General features: G+C 37.9%; 1 protein-coding gene across 10 annotated transcripts in view; it reads right to left on the bottom strand.

The window, feature by feature from the left end:
* The window catches only part of CARMIL1 (capping protein regulator and myosin 1 linker 1), a 342,024-nt gene that overhangs the window by 133,899 nt on the left and 192,697 nt on the right, over window positions 1-15,428 (bottom strand). For all 10 annotated transcript variants that reach the window (XM_009204528.4, XM_009204523.4, XM_017957634.3 and 7 more), the window contains 2 exons: window positions 15,266-15,360; window positions 6,028-6,114 (listed from right to left, as the gene is read on the bottom strand). In XM_009204528.4, coding sequence (XP_009202792.2) covers window positions 6,028-6,114; window positions 15,266-15,360 — 182 coding nt within the window. The remainder of the gene's footprint in view (window positions 1-6,027; window positions 6,115-15,265; window positions 15,361-15,428) is intronic.

Below are 15,428 nucleotides of genomic sequence, written 5' to 3'. Positions count from 1 at the left end.
GTTTGTGTTTCTATAAATGGCCCAACAGTTCCATCAAATTGCAGGACTGAGGTTAACCATGAGCACTGTCCCCGAAAGGTGGCGCTATGATTGTGTCTCCTTTTGACACACCCTCAGGAAGAACAGGTTGGTCAAAGATACAACCCCCTCACTGAATCGGAAGGAGTAATGAATTGGTTTCCCTTTGCTCCATGTCTTCTGATGTGTCCAAGGACAGAAAGGATTTTAATCCGAAGCCTTAGAATGATGAAAGCAATCTAGTTGACAATGTTTATCCTTCTCTTAATCCTGCCAGGTGATTCTTGAGTTAGTGCCTGGTATTTAAACGATGCCTGTCCAAATTCAGATAATTTAGGCTATTTAAAGTATTGGGAAGTTAAAAAGAGAAGTATACAGCTCTTCTTAAATGTATTACATTCAAGGAAACATTTGGATTAAAATGGATTTCACAAAGAATCAGGAGATGATCTGTATACCATGTAAGATGCAATCATAAGGAAAAATGTATAATTAACATTCTATACACTCTTTACACACAAACATAAATGGCTCAAGTTAACATAAACTGAACTAAACTGACAAATCCACCTCAGAAAACAAATAATGAATATGTGAGGAGGCTGCTTATTCTGTATGGATAGAACTAAGTTCTCTTACAGGTGGGTAACAATTATTGATGGGCCCGCTAGTCATGGTTGTCTAGTGGGCCACTTCTTTTCAGAAGGGAATAGGAGCTCTTTGAGGTGTGTCATTATCAAATGGGAGCCCAGAAGGGTCTAATCACTCACTGAGACTCAATCACTCACCACAGCACTGATGATTTTACTTAGCATAATGGGAATGTAAGAGATAGCAAAGCTCTTCGTGTTTCTACCCAAAAGTCCATGGTTCCAAATTATATACTTTAGAAATATGGCTATTTCTTAATTGGGTACACTTTTATAAATTATTTTGTTTTTCTTAGTTTTCAGCAAAATTTTTTGAAAATCTCAACCTATCAAACTGAGACTCAAGTTCTTAAGTCAACTACTCTAAAGAGAACCAGGAAAAGATTTTCTTTCCCCTCCACATTTGGGCAGACTCTTCATGGAGAAGAGGGGCCAAGGTCAGGGCTGCCAGTAAGAGACAGTTCTGGTCATAGCAGCAGGATCTGATGAGGGTACTACAAGAGCTATGGGTTGCAGGTAAAGCCTCCCACTGGAGCACCTCCCTGATACGAGCTTAGAACGTTCAGTGTGGGGCTGATAAAGAGGCCATTGTCTTCCCCAACTTCAGAGAGTTATAATAAACTGATTCAAGTGTGTGTCTGATAAAGGTTACTGAGCCATTTCTCAAAGTGGGCGCATATTTGGGTGGGTATACAGGAGACCGAGACTTCGAATAAAAAATATTTAAGTGCAAAGAACTTCTTGGCTGTCAACTCACCATTTACTAAATGCTAATAAAATGCTGGGAATTAGGAGATAAATATAAATAAGATCTTTTTCTTTTTACCCTCAAAAATTGCAAAGACCATTAGGGAAAAACTTAGACTCTGCAATGAAAAGTCAGTGCTACACAAGGAATATTCATTCTAATAAACCTTTACTGAAATCCTACTGTGTACCAGGCAGGGTCTTCTGAGATACCATCTTACTTGCTGAAGGCCAGTGGAGCGGGAGACATAGACAGCTGAATAATCACTATCCAGAGAGGCAGTAACTATCAATGGGGCAAGAACAAGAGCTTGGCAGTAGAGAAGCAGGAAATGTGATTAATTGTGTTAGATAAGAGGAATGTACGGTGGCTTATAACAAAAGGTTATTTTCTGGAGGTTATCTTCTGTAACTGTTTAAATGACTAACTTCCTTTAGTTTGTCCTGATATTAGTATTAATGTATTTTTTAATGGAATAATTGAGTCCAAAACATAGGGCCAATATCAGATTCTCATCAAGAAAATCATTTGTAAAATCATTTCCTTACTGAGGTATAACAAAACTCAATAAATAAATTCCAAAAATAGAAGGCTAAATTAGTCCTGACAGCAAAATGCTCCTTGACAAGTGCGGGCACTTGGCAGTTGTCCAACATCTGAATAGACTCGAGAGAGCATCATGTTATCAGCTCAGCTTCATGCTACTGAAACAGCACGAAGGATTTCCTCTCCTGCCCCCTGAGCCCATGTTCACAGGAGGCCTGTGTTAATAAGCCCACGAAGAGTGGAGAATTATAAAAGTATAGACCTGAAAAAAAATCAAGGCTCTTACAGCCCTGACTAAACACATTTACATGCCTTTCTCGATTCTGGCTGTCTAGCGATTTTGACCATTCTCTGTTATTTATTATTGTAGTGTTTACAGCTGGAAAAAGGTGGTACCAGATGGCTCTGCCTTGACATAATCTGGCAACCAGCAGGACATTTGCTAGAAATCCAGAAAACTATCAGTTAGTTAACATCTGAGATAAAGAAAGGGTATTTGGAGGCAGTGGCGATGTCATGGGGAGTTTTTTTTTTTTTTTTTAATCTGTCTTGCGTTATCGAGCCATGAATATAAATGCTAGTCTGATTCACCAGAAGTTTAACACTGCAATGTAACTCCAGTCATTTTAAATCTGCGAATCTTTCAGATCCTATGTAAAATACTTCAAGAAGTCATTTTTTTTAAAAAAGTAAACAAACATTTCAAGATATTTTTGTTCTAGGGCAATTTGAAATTACTCAGGCTGGGCATGGTGGCTCCTGCCTGTAATCTCAGCACTTTGGGAAGCTGAGGCAGATGGATCACCTGAGGTCAGGAATTTGAGACCAGCCTAGCCAACACGGCGAAAACTTGTCTCTACTAAAAATACAAAAATTAGCTGGGCATGGTGGCACATGCCAATAATCCCAGCTACTTGGGAGGCTGAGGCAAGAGAATCGCTTGAACCCTGGAGGCAGTGGATGCAGTGAGCCAAGATCATGCAACTGCACTCCAGCCTGAGCGACAGAGCGAGACTCCGTCTAAATAAACTAAAATAAAATAAGATAAAAATTCTTCAAGTCATGTTATAAAACAATGCTAATTCTTAAAACACATATTGTAATATATACATATTTTATTGCAAGTAAGAGATAAATGGGAGGACCCTTATTTGTAAAGGGTATAGGCAATGTGGAGCTGTCCTCATCATAAGGAGGTGAAGAAGCCCAGCTTTGCCCATAGGACCTCCCCACTGTTACCACTCTAAAAGGGACAGGGACATCAGGGAGAGGTGGCACTGAAGGTCCTCAGAACCAAACTTGCCCTCGGAAGGATAAATGATCACTACATCCTTTTATTTGTTATATAGTAATGAACAAATGAATTAAAATAAATATAATCAAGGATTATTAATATAACCAGTTTTCTATTTTTGTTTTTGTTTTCTAAAGAGACAGGTTCTCACTCTGTCACCCATGCTGCAGTGCGGTGGCACTGTCATAGCTCACTGCAACCCGAAACTCCTGGGCTCAAGCATCTTCCCACCTCAGCCTCCGGGGTGGCTAGAATTACAGATGCAATTCATATAATCAGGTTTTTTAAAACCACTCTATCTTATAAAAGACTTAAACTAGACCTATGGAGCACACAATAAATAATGAATGCTTTTAATATGTACAGAAGTCATATAAACTTTTTTTAAAAAGATTAACACTATAAACAGAAAACTAACAAAGGATATAAACTTAGTGATTTCCCTAAAAGAAATACAAATGACTAAGGAACAAGGGACTTCAGAGGGGGTCTGCCCTGTTATTTATACTTTTTAGTATCTTCTAAATCTTTATCATAAATGTGTACTACATTGATAATGATCAGAAAAAGGTTTATATAAAATGGATTTGCTGAAGTAGAACAGTGATAATGTAAAGGAGTTAAACTTAGCTGTAAGATCTGTAGATGGCTTCAGGCACTAGGTCCGAAAACACTGACTCCCGGGGAAATCCCTTTGGTAATGTATTTTCATGCCTTAATCTTAAATATGTGTGTATAAATGTGTGCACATAAAATCATGGTACTTATGGAACTAATCTCAATTTCAAACCATTCTTAATTTAACTGCATGTTCAGAATAATGTATGATGGTATGGATATAAAATCATCAAGGGATGACTTTGCTTTACTCATTTATCCAAGGCACATTCAGTGAGAGACTGAGAAGTGCTAGGACACAGCAACGAATGAGGCAAAGCCCTTATTATTCAGAAATGTACAGGCTAAGGCACAATCAAATGCGATGGACACATGCTAAGATAGAGGAATTTACAAAGAGCTATGGAACACAGAGAAAGGGGCATCTAGTCATACAAGGTGTGGTGAGAGGGGGTTGTCTGAGAACGTTTCAAAGAGAAAGTGAGATAGAAGCAGCCAGGCGCAGGAGCTCATGCATGTAATCCCAGCACTTTGGGAGGCTGAGGCAGGCAGATCACTTGAGCTCAGGAGTTCGAGACCAGCCTGGGAACATGGAAACCCTGTCTCTACAAAAAAATTAGCTGGGTGTGGTAGTGCGTGTTTGTGGTCCCAGCTACTTGGGGGGCTGAGGTGGCAGGATCACTTGAGTGCAGGAGGTGGAGGCTGCAATAAGCCAAAATCGTACCACTGCACTCCAGCCTGGGTGACACAGCAAGAACCTGTCTTCTAAAAAAATAAAATTAAAATAAAAATCCACCTCCAATAATTTTTTTTTTTTTTTTTGAGACAGAGATAGAAGCCGAATCTGCATAGGATGCACGGTACTTCATGAGACATTCCAGGTAAGGACACTAAGGTTGCTCCAGGTAGAAACTGAGGCATATAAAAACATAAGACAGCTCAGGATGATAATTATGATGATGGTGGTGGTGGTGGTGCTGGTGCTGGTACTGGTGGGGGTGACGGTAGCAGTTTACTAAGCACTTTGTGACAGAAACCATACTGTACGTATATTAAATCATTCAACTCTAACTACCTGTGTAGAAATAAGATACTGTTATTTCTGTCCTACAAATGAGGCACCTGGGAACAAAGACATTATATATAAATGCATGACACATAAGTAGAAAAGTCAGAATTCAACTTTGGGCAATCTGACTACAGAACTGACACTTTCAACCACTATACATACTGTTTCCAAAAGGCAGTGACCTTCTTAAGAAATGGCAAGATGTTCAAGAAACTTTTGTTAAACAGTAGTCCAGGCACAGTGCCAGGTGCCGCAGATAAAAAGATGAGAGAAGCACAGGCCACAAGGAGAGCCCCAGTGTAGCAGGAAAGACACAATATTTATACAATAATGTTACGTATGTGATCTTGAATACAAAGGGAACAGTCACTGATTCTGTGTGGCCTTGGGAACAGGGAACACATCTCAGCAGAGTTTATCACAGATCAACAGTTTTATAAAACAAACTGAACCTCTCTGAGAATATTTGGAGATAAAAAAATTTTTTCAGGCATGCAGGGCAAAATGTGAAGATATACAAAGGCACAATGAATGCAGGATAATTTCTAATATTATTATTGTGGTGCTGCTGTGGCAAAATAACAACAGAATTGACAGGATTTGATGGAAAAAATGAAGGTGAGTGAACTTATGAACTCACCTGGAGAGAAGATAAGGAAATCTCTAAAGACAGAACTACAGAGAGGGGAGCTACAGTGGTGATCCAGCAGTTAGGCCCAACAGTTTTCTGTAAAGCAGACAGTCTGTCTGACAGTTAGAAAGGCCAACTTGTTGAACCAAGATAAACACAACCAGGTGCATCTAGGAATGTGAGGCAGGAGGATAGAGGCAGACAGGAGAGTGTTCCCTGACTCAAAAGTTTTAAAAGTTAAAGACTGCATGTACATATCAAAATTATTCTCTACACTGACAGCATTTCACTTCAGAGCATCAAACACTGAATTACATAATGTCTTTATCTTCAAACTGCCAGAGTAATATTATATTTTTAAATGTAAGTACATTTACAAATAATTCTAACTAAGGTAGCAGGCGCAGCAGAAATATTTCAGACACATTGTTAGGTAAACAAGAAATACTGTACCTTTAGGTGATAATGAGGTTTTAGATAAATTTAAATGCTTTAATCCCTTCGGGAGTTTGGCAAATTGAATACTTAAAGAGGACACACCTGAGAAAGGAAAAAAGCGATTAGAATTTTCAAGTTCTCGGAATTGCATTTTGTACAATGAATGAAAATTTATTTTGATTCTGAATGAAGTGATCATATTTTTCTTTCTAATATCAGACTTTGTTTTCTAACCATTTACCATCAAGCCCCCTTTTCTTTCTGTCCTACCTACAGGGTAAGAGAAGGGGAAGATATCTTATTCGGCATACAACATCTGAAACTTTTCCATTGGAGATACTTTTCTTGGGGCCAAGTGTCACTCTTTTTCTCATAGTTCTAGTTAAAATGCAAATCCTCTTGGAAAGGATGTTAACTCCTTTTCTTTTTAACCTCTGTCTTAACGAGTTGATTGCTCTTCTAGATGAGCAGATGTATGCTATTTAATTATTGTCAAGAAGAATGGAGTAACATTAACTATTCTGATAACGGCAGATGGATTCCTATACTTAATTGGCTTACAGCTAACAACCTCATACAGAGCTTCGGAGCATGTTTTAACTTCTTAAAAGTAGATTTTGTAACTTTGGCTAACTCACCAGGAATTTACAGTATTTAAAATCGGATATCTTCTAAATTTAATAACCAGAGTGGGAGATTGAGAACACCAGCTCACCCATCCAAGGACTGCAATGAGCATAGACTGTTTTCTGGGAGGAAATAAGTAATACACAAATGTATGTCCTTCATACAAGTCCTTCAACTGACCTGCTGTAGATGAGCCATCATTTCCCCAGGGGCATGTTCTTCAGAAGGCTCCTAAAACAATGTTAATTCCTGCTCCCTTAGGCTAATTCTCAAGCTTCAGGCAGCAACAAGAAATTACTGTGCTGGTTGCTGTCCTACTATATAACCCCAAATTATCTATAAATCTTATCACAACTTCTAAGAAACAACATGGAGGTCATGCAGCTAGAGTAAACCTCTACATGGGCGTTTCCCCTAGAATAGTGGGTGTTCTGGGAGCCTCTATTTCCCCACTGTGTTTCCGCAGTCAAAGAAGTTTGAAAATCACTGGATTAAATCACGTTAAACAGGTTTTTATCTGATTATTTCTAGATACTTGAATATGCTAATCCATTTTGTAAATTACAAGAAGAGGGCAGCCTTGATATTTAGCTGATACACTCTTGTAAAAAAAAATAATAATAAGTGACTAACAAGTTGATGGAGGAAAGGGGAAAGACAGAATAACTGTTAAAACTTGATTAATCTAAAAGGCAAAAAAGTGAGGAAAAAAGGGGACAAATAAAAAAATGGACCAGCACTTTGGGAGGCCGAGGCATGCGGCTCACAAGGTCAGAAGATCGAGACCATCCTGGCTAACACGGTGAAACCTTGTCTCTACTAAAAATACAAAAAATTAGTTGGGCGTGGTGGTGGGCGCAGGTAGTCCCAGCTACTCGGGAGGCTGAGGCAGGAGAATGGCGTGAACCCAGGCGGTGGAGGTTTGCAGTGAGCCAAGATCGTGCCACTGCACTCCAGCCTGGGTGACAGAGCAAGACTCTGTCTCAAAAAAAAAAAAAAAGAAAAGGAAACAAATAGAAATACAACTTTTCACCCAAATATCTGAATGATTACATTAAACATAAATTTATTAAATATATTTAATTTACATTTGTATTATTTAAAAATATTATGTAAATATAAAGATTCAAATTACAAATCAAAGATGATTTACTTGAATAAAAATATCAAACGTTTTCAAGAGATACACCTAGAGATATATGTATTCAGAAGTGAACGTAAAAGCATGAAAAAAGATATGCTACAAACACTAACCAAAAGAAATCTGATGTAGCTGCAATGAGACAATTTAAATTTTAAGAAGCATTACTAAAGATAAATGGAATATTTCATTAATTAAGAAGATACAATTACTCTAAATCTATGCTCTCATTAACATCATCTGAAAATATATAAAGTAAATCTGACAGTAACAAAAGGAAAATACATACATTATTACATAAACACACACATATATATAATAATAGAAGTTTTCCAACACACTTCTATTAGTAGCTAATAAATGAACAGAAAAAGTCAGTAAAGATATAGAGAACATCAAAAGCATAATGAAAAAAGATATAATTGATATATTTAAAATGCTGTACCCAGTAACTACAGAATACATGTCTTCAAAGTCCACACTGAATATTTTCCAAAAGGAATCAGATACCGAGCCATAAATTTAGCAAGTCTCAACAAATAATAGAAAGTTCCTTAGTACTGTGAATTCATACACAGAATATTTGTACACTCTCTGTTACCACTACTGCAATTAAAATACGAATTATAACAATAAGATAATTAGAAAATCCCCAAATAATTATAACACAAGCAATATATTTCTAAATAACAAAAGAGCCAAAAATCACAATGGGAATTTTAAAGATCTTTTGAATTAAATCTAAAAACTATGGTATTAAAATTTTTGGGATCTAACTAGAGCCATGCCTAAAGATAAATCAATAGACCTAAATACATATTTTAAGAAAGATGAAAAACTGGAAAGTAATTATCTAACTATCCATCTCAAAAAATAGCAAATTAATCCTCACCCACCTCTGTAAACAGAAGGAAGGAAAAAAATAAGAAAAAGGGAAGAATCCAATTAAATAGATAGCATCCATAAAAATAAGTAAATTTAACAAAGTTGGTTCTTTAAAAATACTAACAAAATTAATAAACTCCAGCAAGACTGGTAAAATAAATAAATGAGAAAGAGATCAAATTATCAAAATCAAATCAAAAAAGAATGTAAAGATCTTACAGGCATTGAATTATAACTTGAGGGTATAAACAAATCTGTAAGTCAAAAAACTATCATTTTAATAGAAAGGAACAAATCCCTTATGAAAAACATGATAGACCAAAACTAATGTAAGAAGAAGTAAATAATCTCAATAGTTCGCTATCTATTCAAGGAAACAAATCTATTATTAAAAAATCTCTCCATAAAGAGAAGCAAAAGAAGCCAAACACAAAGGAGTACATAGGCAAAGAACAGGCAAAGCTCATCCATCATGAGAGAAGTCAGAATAGTAGTTATCTTTTCCAAGTGGTAGAGGACAGGGCTGGTAATCACTGGGGCAAACCACAAGGTAAGTCTGGAGAATACTGGGAACATTCTGTCTCTTGATCTTGGTAGTGGCTTCTGGGAGAAACAAAAGACCTCTTCTCTGTTAGAAAGCATACAGATTAGAACGTTGTAGATGTCAGAGCATAGGTGAGTAAAATTTTTTACAGTTCCACCCATTTCTATAGCTTTCCTGGAGAGTTCAGAAACGCTAAGAAAAGTAAGTGAAAAAGCAAAATACAATGAAGTATTTCCATTTCAAACATAAGGCTGAGAGGAAAAGACTTGGAACCAAGAATATAAGAATATAGGGATACTGGAAAAAATTGAGTCAACACTTCTAACTTTTAAATGCCCTAAAATCTAAATCTATGCCTTTTTCTTTTTTTCCCCCCAAGATGGAGGCTCACTCTGTCGCCCAGGCTGGAGTGCAGAGGTGTAATCTTGGCTCACTGCAACCTCCTCCTCCAGGGTTCAAGGATTCTCCTGCCTCAGCCTCCCGAGTAGCTGAGACTACAGGTGCGTGCCACCACGCCCAGCTAATTTTTTGTATATTTAGTAGAGACGGGGTTTCACCATGTTAGCCAGGATGGTCTCGATCTCCTGACCTCGTGATCCACCAACCTCGGCCTCCCAAAGTGCTAGGATTACAGGCATGAGCCACGGTGCCCAGCCATTCTATGCCATTTTAAAAATATTGCTTTACCTGTTTAACCATGAAAATATCAATTATCTCATTTAATCCTTGGAACATTCTTATTTGGTAGGTACTATTATTTATATTTTCAATATAAGGAAGCTGAGGTATAGAGAAGGTAGGTAACTTGTCCAAGAACACTTAGCTAGAAAGCTGTGAAGCTCGGAATTAAACCCATGTGTTTCGACTCTGGGACTCACTGATATACACTGAGACATGAAAGATCTAAAACACCAAGAAAAATAAGCAGGAACCCTAGAATCTATAAGTCTCTTGTCTTATTTAGAAGATCAAATCAGAGCCACCACCAAATAGCTGGGAAAAAATATGAGCATACTTCAGGTCAACAAAAAACACTAGAGCTAGGATTCTAAATGGTGTCTAAATGAAATAATCGAATTTGGAATAAAGTGAGTGGAGGAGCCTGGGCAACATAGTGAGACCACATCACTACAAAAAACATTTAAAAATTAGCCAGGTGTGGCAGTGCACACCTGCAATCCCAGCTACTTGGGAGGCTGAGTGGGGAGGATGGCCTGAGCCCAGGAAATCGAGGTTGCAGTGAGCCATTATTGCACCATTATACTCCAGTCTGGGCAACAGAGTGAGACCTTGTCTCACCAAAAAAAAAAAAAAAAAAAAAAAAAAAAGAGGGGAAAAAAAGAGAAAAAGCAATTAAAAAAAAAAAAAAAAAAAAAAAAAAAAAAAAGTGAGGAGAAGAAGTGAGGACAGACATTTCTGAAAAGGCTAAAATCATAAGAACTAAGGTAATTGGGACAGATAACTAGGAAAAACAGAACACAGAATTTGTAATGCTTAGAGAAGTAAAGCATAAATGTACATATATTAGTATTAGAAAACTAAAACCAAAGTTTCCCCTAAACAACGCACTCTGACATTTCTGTTCTATTCTACTGCTTTTTTTAAAAAAAATGCTTGTCATGAACTATTAAATTGATTTCACGGCCAGCTAATGGGTCTTGACCCACAGTCTGAAAAAACACTGTGTTAGATGAAGACCATGAGCAAGCTGGTGAACAGGCATGGCCTGGCAACAAGGATAAGAATAGTCTGTGTATGTGTGTGGTCTGTTCACCATCTTGTGTGGCTCTTGCAGAAAGAGAACAGTAGGGCAACTAGCATTTGAAGGATTACTCATACACATTATACCTCTGCTTACTAAGTCATACTCGAACCTCCTTTACCACAACCCCCTCAGCAATCAGAAGACTACAGGCCTGGTCCTCTATACATAGATATGAAAATAACAGTTTTGCTGCATCAACATTCATATCATACAACTCTTGGAGAGTTTCCAAATAAGTTCCTGAGTGGAAGGTTTAGGTACAAAACCACATTCCATTTGCAGTGTAAATTCCTCAGAATTCTTGGCCACTTAACTGTTAAGACCTTATCTCTTTTTTTTTTTTTTTTTTGAGACAGAATCTCTCTCTGTCGCCAGGCTGGAGTGCAGTGGCACAATCTCAGCTTACTGCAACCTCCGACTCCCTGATTCAAGCGATTCTCCTGCCTCAGTCTCTTGGGTAGCTGGGATTACAGGCACATACCACCACACCCAGCCAATTTTTGTATTTTTAGTAGAGATGGGGTTTCACCACGTTGACCAGGATGGACTCAATCTCCTGACCTCATGATCCCCTCGCCTCAGCTTCCCAAAGTGCTGGGATTACAAGCATGAGCCACCGTACCCAGCCCCTTGTATTTCTTTGAGCTTCCTTACAAATAATAGTCCTGGCTTAGTCTTTTTTATATTCTGTATAACTTAATTACAGACTCCTCCTTCACCCTTTTTATTACTTTCAAACACAAAATACCATCACTGAAAACCTTGGGAACAAAAATTACTAAAAGTTTTCTCTAGATTGAAATTTCAGTAAATATTTTACACTCATTTAGATTTCTTGTGGAATTTCCATCCATGAGCAGAAAAGTTACCAATCCTTCAGGTAGTTAGCCTGAATGAAAAGAATAAAGAATTTGTGTTCAGGAGGCTCATCCTGCAGAGTAAAGAAAGATGGGAGATACGAATGTTGGCAGTTGTCTGTGAGCACTGGCAAATACAGCAATGAATGAATTTAGAAGGGGCAGAAATGAGAAAAGTCTTGGTCTGCGAAAATATTTTCAGGATGTTAAAATTTGAAGGTATATGAGCAGAAACCACACTACAGACTTGGCAGGAATATTCAAGGCTATCCTTGGAATGATTCATGATGACAGCACTGGTGAATGGGCTGCAGCTAGATAAAAAGACACAGGTCTCAGAAATAGGAAAGCAGAGGGAAAAAGTAGGCAAACATCATCTTTGAACACATGGTCTGACTCTATACAAAAGAAATCTCTCAAACTTCACCATAATTTTCAAGTGCAAATAAAAAAAACTATACAAGAGAATTAAGATGGAATACAATCAAATAAATCAAATTCAATTTAAAGAAAATATCTGTTGATTGTGGACCAAGTCTTACACTAGATGCTTTGCATCTTAGGAAACAAGGAAGGGGAGACAGAAAACCCAGAAAGTGGGGATGAGAGGAAGCAAGGTGCTGAAGCATGGGGAAAGAAATGTCCACCTCTAGTTCTCATGTGAGCAGAGTGAAGTAAGTGCTATTACGGAATTTTACATGGGAGCTCCAAAGTGAGGGCAAGACAAAGGAAACTGCACCTGCGGTGACAAGTTGTCCAATGTGGCTGCACCTCAGAGAACATGAAGTGGACAACGGGAGAGAAAACAAAGGGCCTCAAATTCATTCTTCCTCTTCCATCTCCCCAAACAATGTGTGGTATTTTAGGTCTGGCTTCTTTCACTTAACAGTGTTTTTGAGGTTCATCCATGATGTGGCATGTGTCAGAATTCCATTCTCTTTTGAGTAGTATTCCAATGCACATATTATATACACCATATCTTATGTAACCACTCTCCAGTGATGAACATCTGGGATGTTTCTACTTTTTGGCTATTATAACTAATATTGCTACAAACATTCATTCACAAGTCTCTGTGTGGACATAAGTCTCCTTTCACTTGGGTGATACACCTAGGAGTAGAATTGCTGGGTTATATGGCAGGTTTGAGTTTAACTTTTTAAGAAACCGTCTAGCGTGTTTTGCATGTGGCTGCACCATTTTACACTCCCACCAGCAATGTAGGAGTTTCCATCTCTTCACATCCTTTCGAAGACTTATTTTGATTATTGCCACACTACTGCTTTTGAAATGGTACCTCACTGTGGTTGTAATTTGCATTTCTCTAAACACTGAGAAGTGTCCCCATCCTGATCCATCTGAACTCTGGATTTCATTTGCTTAAGAACCTTCCTCAAACAACTACCTCCCTCTACAGAATTTTTTCCTGTATGTTGATAAATATGACTGAGTCCCTCCCATCTTAAAAACAAAACCAAAAATAGCCCTTCTGTCTATAAAACGGTGATCACCATGATTTCTACTTTGTCACATTCACCTCTCTGTAGTATCTAATAGAGAAACATTTGTTTTTCCTAAGAATTGAGTATACCCTAGAGAAACTCCTATTCCAGTACTACGCATCCATTAATTTCAGCTTTGGCTTATTCTATGAGGGTACTTTTTGCGTGATCTAGCTTTCTAATTCAGTCTCGACCTTCCTGTAGATTCACTACTTTAGATGATAAGTCACCCTGGAGATTTTTGCTTGAATACAACCTAGGTATCTTTGTCAGCACCAAACAATGACCATATTAAGGACAAAAAGAAAAACTGAACATCTATATCAGTATCTTCAGCTCAGTTTAATAATTAATACTCTTCAAATATAACACTGAAAGGTGAAAGGCCGTATTCAACAACCTGGAAAACATCTGCAACAGAAAATGAAAACAAAATAGTCCCACTAGAGATAAACCAATTCCTTCTTAAACCTTGTCCATCAGTGTTCCACTAAGAATTCAAATTCTCGAGTTTCCCTTTCTAAACCTACTGACTCCTCTCTCTACACATCCACTTTTAATAAAACATTCTGACTCTTCGTGAACTCTAGTCCTTCATCCTTTCCCTATTCTCACACTCAAATCTTGTTAAATATTAAAATATAATAGTGGTAAAGAGAAATCTAAGATAGTCCCCAAGATTCTCACCCCCTGGTGTATACGCCCTGTGCAAATTTCCTTGAATATGGGGGTGGGGAGCAGTAAATATACTGTTGACTCTTGAACAACATGGGTTTGAACTGCACTGGTCCACTTCTGTGTGGATTTTTCTCCACCTCTGCCACTGCGGAAACAGCAAGATTAAGGCCTCCTTTTCTTCCTCCTCCTCCTCAGCCTAGTCAATGTGAAGATGACCAAGATAAAGACCTTTATGATGATCTACTCCCGCTTAACAAATAGGAAATATATTTTCTCTTTCTTATGATTTTATTAATAAAATTTTATTTTATTTAGCTTAAAGAATACTATATAATACATATAACACACAAATTACACGTTAGTCAACTTTTTATTGGCAAGGCTTCCAGTCAACAGTGCTATTAGCAGTTAAGTTTTGAGGGAGTCAAAAGTTACATGTGGATTTTTGATGGCTTATGGTCAGTGATTCTCACTCTTGAGTTGTTCAAGGGTCAACAGTAATGAGACATCCCTACCACGATTAGGTTACTAATCACTTGACTTTGAGTTCATGAAAAACAGGGAAATTGTCATAGGTGGGTCTGATCCAGTCAGGTGAACTGTTTAAAAGAAACTAAAGCATCAGAGAGATGTGCTCCAGCTAGCCTCACACACAAAGCAAACTGCTATGTTGTGAGATAAGGGGGTCACATGACAAGAACCCTTCTAGGAGCACGGCCTCTAGGAGCTGCGAGTGGTGCCCACTGGCAGCTAGCAAGAAACTGGGGACCTCGAGCCTATAGCTCCAAGGAAATTAATTCCACCAACAACCAGTGAACTTAAGGAGGACTCCAGGTCACAGATGAGAGCACAACCTCTGCTGACAACTTGCTTTGTCTTGAGAGACCCAGAGCACAGAACCCAGCTAACTCGTACCCAGACTCCTGAGCCAAGACACTATGAGATAATAAATTGGTATCATTTTAAGCTGCCAAGCATGTGGTAATTTGTTATGCAGGACTATATAACTAATAAAATACATTAAAAATAATATCTTCCTTTCCTTTTGTTTCACTTCAAAAAAAGCTAAGCAGATCATACAATTTTAACATAAGTATTTATATGAAAGGGTGGAAAGAACTGGAAGCCAACAGGACAATCAACAGCACTTATAATTACAACTTAGCTTGATACAGCTCTTCAGGCATGGCTAAATTAAAATTCTCTAATCCTCTTACAATTCTGGCATCAATGATAATGAGAACCCCGCAGTACCTCTATCCTCCAGTGGGTTGCCAGCAAGGTTAATTGTGTGGAGTCCTGAGTTGGGATTATGCGCTAGAGCACTGGCCAGTTTTTGTGCAAAATCTCTGCATGTAAACAAAACAATAAGATTAAGCAACAAAATGTAAAATGTAAAACCAAATGTAAAACCATT

The sequence above is a fragment of the Papio anubis genome, chromosome 6 (assembly GCF_008728515.1).
Source record: "Papio anubis isolate 15944 chromosome 6, Panubis1.0, whole genome shotgun sequence".
NCBI lineage: Eukaryota > Metazoa > Chordata > Mammalia > Primates > Cercopithecidae > Papio > Papio anubis.
Note: the sequence above shows the minus strand (reverse complement) of the source record. Positions and strands in the feature narration are given on the sequence as shown.